This window comes from Pollachius pollachius (genome assembly GCF_949987615.1).
Source record: "Pollachius pollachius genome assembly, chromosome: 17".
NCBI classification, from domain to species: Eukaryota; Metazoa; Chordata; class Actinopteri; order Gadiformes; family Gadidae; genus Pollachius; species Pollachius pollachius.
In genome coordinates, this window is record NC_136950.1 from 13,902,627 (window position 1) to 13,918,295 (window position 15,669).

General features: G+C 47.7%; 1 protein-coding gene across 1 annotated transcript in view; it reads left to right on the forward strand.

The window, feature by feature from the left end:
• ctnnd2a (catenin (cadherin-associated protein), delta 2a) overlaps positions 1-15,669 on the forward strand; it is a gene marked incomplete at both ends in the record, with an annotated part of 202,027 nt that overhangs the window by 161,355 nt on the left and 25,003 nt on the right. The window contains 4 exons of the mRNA XM_079754879.1: positions 1,490-1,607; positions 3,833-4,015; positions 8,318-8,491; positions 11,908-12,058. Of these exons, the coding sequence (XP_079611005.1) occupies positions 1,490-1,607; positions 3,833-4,015; positions 8,318-8,491; positions 11,908-12,058 (626 nt within the window). The remainder of the gene's footprint in view (positions 1-1,489; positions 1,608-3,832; positions 4,016-8,317; positions 8,492-11,907; positions 12,059-15,669) is intronic.

Below are 15,669 nucleotides of genomic sequence, written 5' to 3' on the forward strand. Positions count from 1 at the left end.
GAGGAGTCAAATGATTTGGCAGTGTTGATGTGCTCTAGATGGACTTGTGTGACATACTGGAAGGAAGGAAGTCTTTTAAATAGAAAGTCGTTTTAAAGGAAGTCAATTCACGAGAGCTAACTCATGCTTGACCACCCAGACACACATCTTACTATAAGTACTCTTTCTCTCTCTTTCTCTCTCTTGCTGTCTCTCTCTCTCTCTCACTCTCTTTCTTTTGCCTTTTTTAGCGTTGACTCATAGGACTAAGCACCTTCTCCCACGTTTCAGGCGTCAGATAAAAGTCTTGACGGGAATTTTAGCATTACTCAGCGAATTCAAGGCTAAAGGCTTATAAGCAATAAAGAACGCCCTACGCACTTATATCTCACTTTCTCTCTCTGTCTATCCTCTCTCTCTCTCTCTCTCTCTCTCTCTCTCTCTCTCTCTCTCTCTCGCTCTCCATAGCTCGCTCTCCATAAGTGTCTAGTGTATTTGACTTCCACCCACCGACAGTCCCGGCAATTCAAACAGTTGTCAAGGCGGAGTGAGTTCTGAGTGAGTTCCTGCTGTTGTTTCCCATCAGCTCCCACCAAGGAATGTCGTTGTCATCGTTAAGTGTGCGTGTGTCTGTGTGTTTTGCCTTAATTCTTCTCGAAAGCCCATTAGCATTCAAATCGGGTGAAAATGACTTGACCTTCTCCTACCGGCGTTCCGCTAGGCTGCGCCAAAGTTTTTAATTGAGTTCCCGCATCTTTCTTCTTCTTTTATTTGCTCCCCCCCCCCCACACTCCTGACTCTCTGATTATAAAGGAAGCATATTGTTTGAGAATCAAAGCCGGTGTTTCTCGGCGGCAGCGGCGCGAGTCGCCCCCACGAAACTCCGGCGTCGACCGACTGACTAAAGAGAGAGCTTTGTGCTCTCTTTCTTTCGACTCCACCGGACTTTAAATTGAAGCGGGCGTCAGGGCTACGCGTGCGGACGTTTGAAGAATCCTAATGGTCCCCTTTCTAGGTGGTTCCAGTCTACGGTTTCCTCTATCGATTTGATCTCCTCTTATGAACTGCCTTTCCTTGTCTCCCACCCTCTCTCTCTCTCCCGGTGTTATCCTCCCTATATCTCTGTATCTGTCTCTGTCCTTTTCTCTCTGTGTTACGCATTCTGCCTCTCATCGTATTCGCTCGCACACATACACACACTTTTGTGAAGTCCCATATGTAGGCACACACACACACCGACAAACATAAACACAAACACACCGGCAAATAAACACAAATACATATACAGCGACAAAGGCACACGCACGCACGCACACACAAGTACACTGAAACGCACAAGCACACAGACACACACACAGACACAGACACACGTTCTTGTACTCATATACACACAAACATGTACATACACACAAACAAACACACTGCACATACTGTACAATGTGTGCGTTTGTGTGTGTGTGAAGTATCTCTCTCTGACATCCTGTGTCTCGTGTGTGTGTGTGTGTTGCAGGAACGTGAGTTCGGCTGGCGAGGAGGCGAGGAGGAGGATGAGGGAGTGCGAGGGACTGACGGACGCCCTGCTCTTCGTCATCCAGACCGCTCTGGGCAGCAACGAGATCGACAGCAAGGTGCCAGCACATGTGTGTTTGTGTTCATATGTCCACGTAATCAACCCCCCACTGGTACTGTGTGCGTCCGTGTGTGTGTTTGTGCATGTGTGCGTAAGGAGCTACTTTTATATACCTGTGTGTGTTTGTGTGAGTGTGTTGGAGGCTACTTTTAGATACCTCTGTGTGTGTATGTGTGCGCGTGTGTGTATTTTTTTGCTGTGCATGAGTGTGTAGGGAGCTACATTTGGATACCTCTGTGTGTGTGCTTGTGTGTATGTGCATGTGTGCATGCCTGCCTGTGTGTGTGTGTGTGTGTAAGGACAGGTCATTTGTTGTGCACTCTCTTCGACCCATCTGTCTGTTCTTTTTTTCGTGCATCTTCCTATGAGAGGTTTAGCATGTCTGTCTTTCTGGCTGTGTGTGTGTGTCTGTGTGCGTATGAGTGCGTGTGTGGCTTGGAGTGTTTGTGAGACAGTCAATATAAAAAGCTGCTATGGTTGGCTGCCTCCTCAAGGTCTCTCTGTCTCCAAGCCTCTCTCTAAATGGCCGTCCTTAATCACTTTTTAAACGCCTACCCCCTTCTCCTACGTCTGCCCCGCCGAGACTGCAGGGGACAAGGCTGTCACCACGGTAACCAAGATTGATTGGCAGCCGTGCCGGCCAATGGTCATCGTTGCATTAGAGCCGTGTATTAACGCTGCAGTGCTCAGACAGTTCTCCCTCTTCTGCTCTCTCAGTCTCTCTCTCTCTCTCTCTCTCTCTCTCTCTCTCTCTCTCTCTCTCTCTCTCTCTCTCTCTCTCTCTCTCTCTCTCTCTCTCTCTCTTTCTCTCTCTATCTCTCTCTCTCTCTCAGTCGTCTTATCTGTCTCTCGCTCTCATTCTCTCTCACACAGCTCCTCACGCCCACTCTGTCACATGTTCTTTAAACTTGCTTGAACTGTCACTTTAAACTAACCAACTTACACGGTGTGCGCTCCACCCGGGACCCAGCAGGAAGCAGCCGGTATGATCTCCCGGTATGATCACATCAATCAATACGCGGGCGGACAGGTGCTATTCTTTCCCAAAGACATAAAAGGCTTAAGAGGGTTAGAAGTTGGTTGCTGGTGAGTTAAAGCCAATTGTTCCTCTTAAATGGAATTCCGCTGTCTGTACCACAAATCCCTATTTGTACCACCGAGCCCTGCAACCATTTAGGCCACAAGCTTCGGGGATTGAACGCCTGTACCTTTCAGCTGGCAGTCGGAGAAATAGGCCTGTTATTTAATTTGCAATGAATATAATTTATTGACAACAGAGAACAGGATTGACTTATTTTCTGACTGAATGCCAAACAGTGTGATATTACGAAAAACAAAAGAAAGTAAATCCAGAAATAAATAAGTAGAGCGGATAGCGCATCGCCGAGTTGAAATTGAAATGCTTGTGCTCTGAAATGAACTGTATTAGAGTGCTGGAAGCGGATTTCAGACACGAGTGAAGGTTGTTTGTGTGTGATGGTGTTAAGTTTCGAGAAAAGCCTCTCAAACAGAGACCCTTCAATTACAGTTCAAAGTCATTGCCGTCTTGGACCAGAGATGATTTTTCTTCAACAATTTTCACTTAATTTGTTGAATTCCACTTATTCTTCAAGAAAACCCTCAGCTTCCTACACACACTCTAGATCCGGCCAAATTAACAGTAGTATGCAAACACACATATGTATGCATACTTGCAAACACAGGGGCATGTTTTCTGGAGCGCACAACATGAACATAAGCTGTCGATCTCTCACTTCCTCATATACCTTCACACATATGCAAATTAACATGACATTATCGCACGCATGGACTCCAACACACACACACACACACACACACACACACACACACACGCACACACACACACACACATACACACACAAAAACAATACATATGTTCTAGTATATCTGGCTGGCGGGGGGGGGGGGGGGGGGTGCGTTCAGAACTCTGTGTTAAATGGGCTATGACGCAGTTAGCTCGTCTCTATCATTCTCCTGCTCAATATACATCAATGTCTCTCTACCACTCCCCACTGTCTTTGGCCAATCCTTCTCACTTATTGCCTTGTAGCGTGTGAGCGTGTGTGTTTGATTGTGTGTGTGTGTGTCCAATTGTCTCTGTGTCCTCCTAAGAACCTAAGAAAGCCAATCAAAGCTAATCATGTCCCCTGTCCACTGTGTCCCCATGTTCCCGTCTGTTCCCATCTTCCCATCTGCTCCCAGACCATCGAGAACTGTGTGTGCATCCTGAGGAACCTGTCGTACCGCCTGGCCGCAGAGACGTCCCACGGCCAGCAGGGGGGGCTGGAGGAGCTGGATGGCCTGCTGTGCGACGCCAACGGCCGCGACGGAGAAAGCTCAGGCTGCTGGGGCAAGAAGAAGAAGAAAAAGAGGGGCGCCGACCAGGTAAAAGGCCCTCCACTGGAACCCCCAAAAAGACAAAACAATGGAACACAATGAAGGATATATACTTCCAGTATATACTAATCAAACCATTGACCAGTGTTAATCCCCTATTTTACTCGCAGCTAGCATGCTAGTGGCTGATGTAGTAGCATGCTACTGTGCTACTGTGCGACTGCCAGTCGTACTTTTGCCATTCGTGCTAGCATATTTGCAGCTAGCGTACTAGCCTCTTCTGTGCTCGCACGTTGCATATTTTGCAGACGTATTTACCCAAATCGACTTACAAAGCTTCATTCACACATTCACTTATTCCCACATCGACGGCGGAGTCAACCATGCAAGGTGATAGACATCTCGTCGGGAGCAGTTAGGGTTAGGTGTCTGGCTCAGGGACACCTCGACACTCTGAGCCGTGGATTGAACTAGCAACCTTCCGGTAGTAACTAGTTGACTTACAACTAGCTACAGGGTCTAGTGTACTAGTGCGTAGCCTATGTGGCTCTTCAAGCGTAGGGGCGCCATGCGTTTGAAACGTCTAGAGCCTCTCCTCTCCTCTTGCCTCTGAGTCGGAGGGGCCCTCGCTGGTTAATAATAGAAGGAACAGGAAGAAGAAGGAGTTGAGGAAAAACCAGGGTAGATCAGAGGGTACTCGGCATGCCCAGTTGAAAAAGCTTCATAGTCTTCTATAATGCATTGGAAAGGGAGACTCTGGAGCTGCATGTCTAGCACTCTCTTTGACTCTGTCATCAGTTGAAGTCTAGCTTATGTTTTGTGATTCCAAAGAAAAATAACTCATACAAAATGTAACCAAAATCCACATAATTCGCAGGATTTCTGCGGCTGTCTGAGATCTCCCTCTCTCTGGACCTCATCTCTCTCTCTCTCTCTCGCTCTCTCTCTCTCGCTTACTCTCTCAGTCTCTCTCTCTCAGTCTCTCTCTCTCTCTCTCTCTCTCTCTCTCTCTCTCTCTCTCTCTCTCTCTCCCTCTCTCTGTCTCCACCTCTCCCTCTCTATCTGTCTCTCTCTCTTCCTCTCTGTGCGGGGCTTGGTCTCTCTTCCTTCCCGCCTCTCTCCTTCTCTCTCCCATTCCCATTGGTATTAAAGCGCTGACATTCTCCACGGACTTGTTGTCAATTTGTCAGAAGATCTCGGCCAGGTTCACCACGGCGCACGGCTGTGATGCGCCGACACGAGACAGGAGTCAGGAGGGAAAGACCAGGGAAATACTCACCAATGGAAAGATAGTTAGAGAAAATGTGTTAATGTCACATACGTGTGCCAGAGATAGATACAGTGGAAAAGACAGACATGCGACTGGGGGGGGGGGGAACTGGGGGTGGGCTAGGACTCAGAGATGGATGGGTAGCGATGGACAGAGCGTGAGGGAGAGGAGCCAAACAGAGGAGCGTCGAAGCGTGAAGACCCTTGATGGGGGTGATCTGAGGTTCGGGAGACAGAGAGAAAGGAGGACAAATGGAGAAAATGAAAAAAGAAGGAGATGGCAGAGGGAGAGTTATCGGGAGAGAGGGAGGGGGGGGCAGAGGCAGGCGGCCAGGCAGACTGTAATGTACCCTACTTAATCATTTATTAGAGGGTTGAGACGGCAAGGCCAAGTTGCTGCACTGGAGTCTGAGCTGAGCCTAAACACTCTAAATTGAAGATCCGCGCATGTGCGTGCACACAAACACACATGGACACAGGTGCACTTGCGCGAAAACACACACACACACACACACACACACACACACACACGCACACGCACGCACACACACGGGCAATACCAGTTGCAAACACTGTTTCTCACAGAAGAATACGCACACATATGTGTAGGCGTGTCTGTGCACAAACACACCCTTTCTCACACAAGGACACACACACACACACACACACACACAGCTGTGCTTTTTTAGGAGAAAGCCCAGGAAAAAAGAAGTGATAATAACATAAGATATATATTGTAGATATTCACCATTACTCATCTGAATATGCTTGACCCCTGCCAAGAAGACCAAACCGTTTAACTCATAAATAATGTATATCTTAATTATTCAACAGTGCCACCTCTGTGCAATCCCTTACACTCAATTATTTTGGCATTGCTGTGTGCAGAAATGTGTTCCTCCTCTGGACATCCATAGCATCACGAGGATATGAAACGTACACGTTGACTGGATGTAAAAGTGCTATCTCGTTGCAATGCCATGGCATTTTCTTTTTTTTCTTTTTTTGTCGGCTACGCATTTAATCTCCCGAGGACTCTGAACACACAAGGGGCTGTTGTGACATGCTCTGACGCATGCATGGCGCTGCGTCGTGCCTCTTAATCAGCAAGGAGGACTGTGATAACACTGGAATCAGAACGTCTCTCTCTCTCTCTCTCTCTCTCTCTCTTTTTTTTTCTCTCTCTCTCTCTCCCTCTCTCTCTTTCTCTCTCTCTCTCCCTCTCTCTCTCTCTCTCTCTCTCTCTCTCTCTCTCTCTCTCTCTCTCTCCCATTGAGGCCCGGGAATCTGGAAGCACGTTGCGTGTTACATTACACATCAAAACCGCCAGAAGCCTTTGATTTGCGTGATCAAAGAGAAGCTCACATCTCTGTACATCCAACCCATACATGCATGCCCACATGTATATGTGTACGCACATACACACACATATATCACTGTGCGTTTTGTTGGGGGTTTGGGATATACAGTAGCGGCCTTGTTGGGTAAGTCGGTGAGGAGGGAGAGGGATGGGGGAACGGAAAGATAGGAGGTGAGGCTGGATTGAGGCAGAGAGAGAGAGAGAGAGATGAAACAGAAGAAAGGATAGAGAACACAGGTTGGTGGGACAGAGGAAGGAATAAAAAAAGAGCGAGAACAGACACGGGATGAGAGAGGTGAGGGAGCAGTGTTCAGAGGATCACATATCAAGGGACTTCCCCCGAGAGGAAGAGAGGAGGACAATGAAGAGGAAGATACGACGGGAAGAGGCGGGAAGCCGCATGCCTCACTCAAAGCGGGCGGAGATAAATGTTTTCCCTGATTGCCCGATATTAGAATCACACACGTTTTCTCTCTCTCTCTCTCTCTCTCCGAGAACAGAGCCACTCCCTCTCTCTATTCATCTTGCTATCGCTCTGTCTCTCCATCGCTCTACCGCTCTGCAGATTGACAGGAAGCCATTTACCCTGGTGCTCAACCTGTTCTCTTTGACTTTTAAAATAGGTCACGGTATACTGTAAGAAGTAGAGACATCACCACCACAACCCACGTTCACTCACACTCTGGGAGGCTGCCTGCTCGCTCTGCACACACACATACACACACACACACACCCAAACACACAGGCTGACACTTACACACACATTCACACAAAAACGTCCACACCTGCATGCTTGCATGCACACAGACACATCCACACACACACACACACACACACACACAGACACACACAAACACAGCCAACATGGGTATAGGCACTGCTGCTGATGGAGATGATAATCATAGTTGTGAGTTTTGGGATCTTAGCTGAAGCTGCTTCATCTCACGGTGAGAAGGGTTAATTGCCACCGGGCTGCTAGAGGAATAACCGAAGTTTAACCACCATCATCAACACCTCCACCTCCACCACCACCCTTGCCTCTAGTTTCTCGGCTTCTCTCTGAAACTATCAGGGAGACTTATAGTGGCAGTATGATCTGGCAGTGAAATATGTCACTGCGAGTTCTCTAACTTGTCTGCCACACCTGAAAGCGGTGTCAAACTCGTGTATTTCAGGTGTGACATGGAGGGCCTTGTAGTAAGCGATGTTCTCCTGAGATTCATGGTTCAACCGCTGCCATCACTGTTCTTTTGTTTCTCATTCCAAAGTGTTGGGAAGATAAGTAACAACGTAACGCTGGTCTGATGAAATCTGTGTTATTAATATTACATACGTTACATTTTACATGTTGTGTTCCTGCCTACCTTTTGAATGTTTCTCTGTGTTAAAAATGTATTATTATGAATATACAGTACTTATACATATATTTATGAATTCAGTCTACACTCTGTAAAGTGACAAGGAGTGTGTTGGCGGTCCTAGACAGGTAGTGAGGGTTTGATCTGCTCCACAAGCCATCTGAAAGCTGCAAAAGGAGACCCTTTACCGCACACACAGTCATGCCACTTGTCAAACACACGCATTGGGGCGCCAGAGAGCAGATGTCAATTTAAAATTAAACCGTCCACGTCCACGAAATTTGTCAGTTGTACTGTCTCGCAGAGTTTGACGTGAACGCTTTCCCTCTTTCCCCCCCCCCCCCCACGCCCCGGTGATCACAGTGGGACGGCGTGGGACCCTTCCCCGACACTGCCGATCCCCCCAAGGGCGTGCAGATGCTGTGGCACCCGACCATCGTCAAGCCCTACCTCACCCTGCTGTCGGAGTGCTCCAACCCGGACACTCTGGAGGGGGCAGCCGGGGCGCTGCAGAACCTGGCCGCCGGCAGCTGGAAGGTGGGCATGGAGGGCTGGGGGTTGGGGGTGGGGGAGGAGGATAGGGGGATGGAAGGTGGGCATGGAGGGCTGGGGGTTGGGGGGTGGGGGGAGGATAGGGGGATGGAAGGTGGGCATGGAGGGCTGGGGGCTTGGGGGTGGGGGGTAGGTCGGATGGTGGAGGGGCAGGGTTGGAAGATGGGGGATGGAGGACGGAGCAAGGGGAGGGGGAAGGAGGGTACGGTGGAAGGTGGGGTGGATGGAGTACAAGGGGGATGGGGAGAGTGGGGGATAGGGGGGATGGAGAAGGAGGAGGGTAGGGGTTGGAAGATGGGGCGGGCTGAGTACAGGGGGAGAGGGCGATGGCTAGAAATGGAGGGGATGCATGGAGGGATATTAACTTGCCTGTGTTGCGTTCCACCTACAGCCTCCTTTGGTCTAACCTCATGATCGGAGACTTGGAAAAAAATAACGTTTTGTTTTATTCTTTCGTTTTTTTCGGGGTGATTTTTTATTTGTTGCATTTGTTGCAAAGTACGAAGGTGGATGGTGGTGAACATTTTAAGGTGAAAGGAGAGGAGAGTTGTATTAACTTGTGGATTTTTTCAAGGGTTTTGTCAGATTCAACGTGGAGAGTGTGAAATATATTCATACAAATATCTATTCGGTTCAAATAATTTGGTGAAACTGAAACCTTTGTACATTACGATGACAGGTATCCACTGTTATTTCTTGAAGGCAATATGGTTTAGTTCATTTGAACTTCCCTACTACCGTTCCTACTGAGGTTAAACCTAAAACGGTCCATTTGAGTATTCTTAGTGCAGGGAAGATTGTGTTCCATTTGGCTTTTCGAAAGTTAGATTTGCATACAAGCAATCTCACATCGTCTTCCAAGTAATGGTAAATGTGAGATTATCTTCTACCATCGCTTAATGCGGGCCTTGCTGCATTAATACATCATCATAAAGTCGTATTGTGGCACTGTGAACAAAAGGGCAATAACCTGCGTTCACCCACAGAAACAGAGATCCAGACTCAACTAAGACATTACAGCATGGAGAGGAAGAGAGAGAGACAAAGAAATCAGAGAGGCGGAAGAGAGAGAGAGACAAAGAAATCAGAGAGGCGGAAGAGAGAGAGAGACATAGACAGACAGAGAGAGTGAGAGAGAGAGAGTGAGAGAGACCCACAGGAAGGCACATGGATGATCTCCGTGCTGTCCTGAAGATGTGTGTGTGTGTGTGTGCATTTGTTCGTGCGTGCATGCGTGCGTGCGTGTGTGTGTGCGTGCGTGGGCAAGATGTGAATCAGATTCGGATTTGTTTGGAGCCTCCACATGCACCCTTGGGGCCCGCCCCGTCTCCTACCAGGGCATAGATAGAGCCAGGGAGAGACGGGGGGGGGTAGAGAGGGGGAGCGAGGTAGAAAAAGGAGAGATGGAAGAGGGAGGTAGATCGAAAGGGAAGGGGAACAAAGGGGAAATGATGTGGTGCAGGGTGAATCCTGAAATCCACATTTTCTGTTTGGAGGATATGGTGTGTGTGTGTGTGTGTGTGTGTGTCTGTGTGTGTGTGTGTGTGTGTGTGTGTGTGTGTGTGTGTGTGTGTCTGTACGTGCAGACCTGGGCATTATTGCATGGCTGTGTTTTATATGTGTGTGCATGGGTGTGTGTGTGTTTGTATGTTTGTGTGTACCGTCACATCTGTGTGTTATTGCACAGCTGTGTTTATGTACGTGTGTGTGTGTGTGTGTGTGTGTGTGTGTGTGTTTGATGCATGCTTGTCTGTGTGTATGCGTACATGCATATGTGTGAGTTTTTGTGTGTGTGTATGTGTCTGTATGTGTGTGTATGTTCAAATCAGAACTGAGTAGCAGTGTGAGGAGACAGTATTTCCGGACCACTTTAGTCTTGGCGCTCTCACACACTCTCCTTGGCCGTGCTCCAGGACCTTCCTCACGCCAACTCACACTGAAAAATGTATTTTTTCAGTTGATTATGTAAAAAAAAAACTAAACTGCAAAGCGTGGTGTTCACAACTGTGTCTGGCGAACCGCAAAAGTGCTAATCAGTTTCCCAGGACAATATTGCCAATTTGTCTGCGTTTTCATTTTCATTTTCAACAAGAAAGTTGAGTGCGATTTGTTTTGGGGAAAGATCCTGTTTTAGTGGAGGGCTGTCAGGCATTGTTGAAGTTGTTGCTTCGTCAAGACAAGATATCTTTCTGAATAAGATTCGCTCTCCTGTGCTCCGGCCGTGACGTTTCATGTACAAAATATCCAGGCACTGAATGGGAAGGATAGAGATTCGAGGTAGGTGGCATATAGAAGACTTCATGGCCCCTCAAAGTCAATAGCCTGGTACTGCTTCTTGGTTATCAACAAAGTTTGATTTTCACATTGTTTTCTGTCTTCCGGCAACAAGTGTCCTTGCTTCTGTTGCCGCAGTAAGCTACGTAGCACGGCGGCTAACACTGCAGTGCAGGGCTTTAGTTCAGCGGTCTTGCGAGAACAGTTTCTCAACCGAGAACGCTTGTGTGAGTGTGTTTCGATGCTGAGCGTAGGGGTGGTAAAAACAATGGGATCCTGGGGGCTGACATCCGGTCCGCTTCAGCGAATCGAGGTCAAGGAGGACGCGGGCGGTAGACACTGGAGTGCCGCCTTTTCCGGAAGCGCAAAGTCTAAAAGTCAAAAGTTGATATTTGTTGCAGTGGGCACTTGCCCGTGGACCCTTTCTGAGGTCACTCCGTGACCCAAACTCTGTCCGTTCTTCTTAATTCTGCCCTTCCCAATATCATGCACTCTATGCAGAAGTACAGCCTTAGAACAAGGTACATATTTAATTAATGTTTGGCTATTCTTTTAGTCATATTAACAGATTTTTCAAGATAAGATATACTTTATTAACACCCGACCGGACATTGGGGTGGGATTAATCACTGATTAATTCTTTATTTCCACGAGCACAATTTAACTTCAGTCAAAAGTCAAAAGGAACCTGGTCTTTCCTGTACACACTGACAGACACAAATTCTGTCTGTCTGTCTATTCTAACTCTTCTCTTCCCCCTGCTCTACCCGCTTCTCCTCTTCTTCCAACTCCTCCTCTTCCCTCCTCATCCCCCTCTCTTCTCATCCACCTCCCCTTCCTCCTCCTATCCATCTTCCACCTCCTCCCTCTCCTCCTCCTCTTCATCTCCTTCCTCCTTTTCGCTCCTCATCACCCTCCCCCCTCTTCCCCCTACTCCTCCTCCTCCTCCTCCTCCTCCTCATATTCCCTCCTCCTTCTCACCCTCTCCTTACTTCCTGCTCCTCCTCTCCCCTCCTCCCTGTCCTCCTCCTCCTCTTCTTTCTCTACCCCCTCCCACCAACTCGCTACTCCTCCTCCTCCTCCTCATTTTCCCTCACCCTTCTCTCCACCCCCCTCCTCCTCCCCAGTGGTCGGTGTATATCCGTGCGGCGGTGCGTAAGGAGAAGGGCCTGCCCATCCTGGTGGAGCTGCTGAGGATAGACAACGACCGGGTGGTGTGCGCCGTGGCCACCGCCCTGCGTAACATGGCCCTGGACGTCCGGAACAAGGAGCTCATCGGTGAGTCCCTTCCTAGGGGAGGTGGTGGTGGGGGGGGGGTGCAGGGATTAACCGAATGCTTGCTTCGTGACAACACCATGCCGTTCGGTCCCACTCGATGCGCTCTTTGCTCTATAGAAGACCAGAATATATATATATATATATATATATATATATATATATATATATACTGTATATATTTGGCATGTTGAATCTGAATTAGACAACTTTGACCCTCGTTGATTATTCTCTCCTATTCTGTGGTTTTTCTAGTCAGAGTGAGAGTACGAAAATGTTCTCTAGAACGTCCACAGGGTGTCTAAATGATACATAATGCTGTTTAAATTGTGAAGCCTGTCATTTGTCAAAAAAGAAAATATTGTAGTCCTTTACCATGTCGCCCAGAGTGAAACGGATACCTCCGAGATGCAGCTTTGACACTTTTGTGACACACAGCATTAAAGATGTTTAAATGAAAGAATAAAGTTAACAAACGCCCCAGGAAATTAAATCCTGGGTACAGTGTTCATTTTCACTGTTTTCTTGGTCGGCACTCAATGAGAGACACACACACACACAGCGGCGGCAGATGATAGGATGACAGCATACAGAATACAGTATTGCATTGTGGGTAAGCCGGGGTGATGGAGATGATACAGTCAGGGCTCTGCCAGCATCAAGGCACGACCCTAAACCTCATCCATCAATGATAATGCAACGCATTTGAGAATTATAGTGTCGGCTATGTCAACGGTAAGTTATGTGCCTAACTGTAATAGTCGATGGGAGCAATTTGGCTCTGCGGCCTGGAGAAGGTGGCGGCAATAGTGAAATATTGAGCAATATAATATCTACGAGCTACGAGATTGGTTAAAAAATTAGACACTGAATGAGACAGAAAATGAAGCCCCCCAAGTGTTTGCTATGGTGTTAACCACAAACGGTATAATGATAGCAACAACAAAAAAACGGGGCATTTTACCAACTTCGTCTTTTGAATATATTTAAATTATCTTATTCCCCAGCAGAAATTTCACAGGTGATGGCAGTTGCAGTCGGAGCCGCAGTGTTGCTTTCATGTTCAACTTGTCACAACTATTAACACCTACGCTCTCCACTCTCGCCTCGCTGCGCAGGCAGGAGAAGCGAAGCGGTGGATGAATAACAAGTAGCGGGCTGCCACACGGGGTGTGTGTTTCAAAGACTGAGGCGGATGCTACCAATAAGGCAGGGAGGGGGCAATGGGAGGCTAACATAAATAAACAGTGTCTTTGTGTTCTGCGGAGAGAGAGAGGTGGGCAGGGATAGATGGAGAAGAGATAAACACATCTGGTGTGACAGCAGCAACACAAGTGACCACGTGCCAGCATTACATACTACAGCGTGCACACGCACACAAAACAATGTACTCGTGCTACACAGATTTATCCATAGATAGATGGATTGATTGATGCTAATAACGGCAACAAATAATTAACGCATTATTACTATCACTAAGGATCACTATCCAGTTCGTAAGAGTAGGAAACTCTGTGTGTTTGTGTTAGTGTGTGTTTGAGTGTGCAGAGTTCAAATGTTTTCTCATTTTTGTATACAAAAACTCTTTCTCACTCTCTCTCTCTCTCTCCCTCTCTTTTTCTGGTGTCTCTGATTATCTCAACATTCCCGGTGTGCCCTGTGGTTTCTATAGCAACGCCTTGCCCCCGGTCTAAGACGGCAGGCTTTGGCAGTCTCTGAGGATGCCAAAGACACGCTGACGGAATTACCCAGAATGCCCATGGCAAAAGCTCAACAAGCCAGTATTGTACTGTGGTACCGTTCTAACTGGCACTTAGCGATGCGTTAAAGGCTAATTAGACACTTATGAGCTTATATAAAGCCTTGATTAAATAAAGACAAGTGTTGCCGTCATATACTAATAATGTTCCCTATTATGTTTTTGACGTTTGGGTGGGAACGTCACTATATGTGAACACTGATGACAAACAAGTCAATTGATATCTTCCTGCTGCTTTAGGCCAACCAGACATTGTTCAGATGTGATTGCTGTGAAGTTAGAGTTCAAAGGAACACAACAGTTAAACTTACAATGGACGCAATGAACCAACATGAACATTGTTTGATCGCGATGAATCCATTAACTTGGCAACTTAACAGCCTCGAAACGTGTGATGATTTAATTATGATGAATGCAATTGATTGTTGCCGATGTTATCTAAGTTGATAATCATCTTCTCTGTGTATTTCGATGTCAAGTGAAAGAGGCGAGGAGTGAGAGAACCGCAGAGAGAAGGTGGGAAAGGAAGTTTGGGATAAAATAGATAGATACAGCTTATGGGAGAGAAGGTGGAAGAGAGAGAGGGGCAAAACATTGTCACTTTGTTTTAACGCTACGGCTAAAGCCAGACAACACAGACCTATACTAAAGGGGGAAGGATGGAAAGAGGCTGTGGGGCAAAAATTGAGCCCAACAAATATAAACAGACAAGGCAGAGCTGGGGTTAGACAGAGAGGGAGATTGAGAGAGATGAAGCAAGAGGGCGAAAGGGACAATTGAAACAGACAAGTACTGTCCAGGTTAAGTCCTGGCTCTGGGGAAGGTGCGACTTGATGTGCTTGCACAGGATAGAAGGTGAGGGGCCAACACATTGCCAGAAAAAGCACCGTATTTGGCTTTTGCTCCACATTGTCTTTCTGCTGAGCCCCAGCCCCCCATTTGGTGTTAAACTGCAAAGTGTCCCTTTTTAATATATATATGTATATATATATATATATATATATATATATATATATATATATATATATATATTAAACATTTGCCATGGCAACTGTGAAGGTGGAGATTCGTTTTTTTAGGCTTGGCAATGCTGTCTCTGGGTGGAGAAAAGGGAGATTGTGTGAAAAGACAGTAAGGAGGTGAGAGGAGTTAAGAGGAGAGTGTTGTCTCGCTCTCTGGGCTCGGCGACAGGGCCAGTGTCATAGTTTCACTGAAGGGAAGGCAGGCATGAGGGAATGAGGGAAAGTCTAGGAGTTGGAGTTGGACTCCCAGCTGATTTAGGTTTGTGCAACTAAACACCACGCACAGCCTGCTTACATGTAAAAAGACATGGGAAATGACATTACCACAACACAGGCGCAGGAAGAGGCTAACAATGTCTTCGCTCGGTCACCCACCACATCGGCGACATGGGTGCTGGCGTTCAGAGTTCACAGAAAGCGGATGTTGAGGGGCGGAAAGCGAAAGCTGGGGGGCGCTAGTTGGCAGTCGCTAGTCGACGGTCGCTAGTTGGTAGTTGGCGGTTGCTAGTTGGCATTCGCTTGTCAGAGGTCGCTAGCAGGTGGTTGCTAGCCGGCGGTCAGTAACCATTGATCGCTAGTTGGCGGTCACTGGATGACGGTCCCTAGCCAGCCGTCACTAGTTGGCAGTTGCTAGTTGGCAGTCACTAGCCGTTGGACCCTCGCCGTCGGTCCCTAGTCGGTGGTTGGGAGTTGCCGGTCACTTGTTAGCGGTCGCTAGTTGGTGGTCGCTCGTTGGCGGTTGCTAGATGGTGGTCCCTAGACGGCGGTTGCTAGTTTGCGGTCCCTAGCCGTCGTCGCTAGCCTGTGCTCGATAGCCGACAGTCACCAGCCGG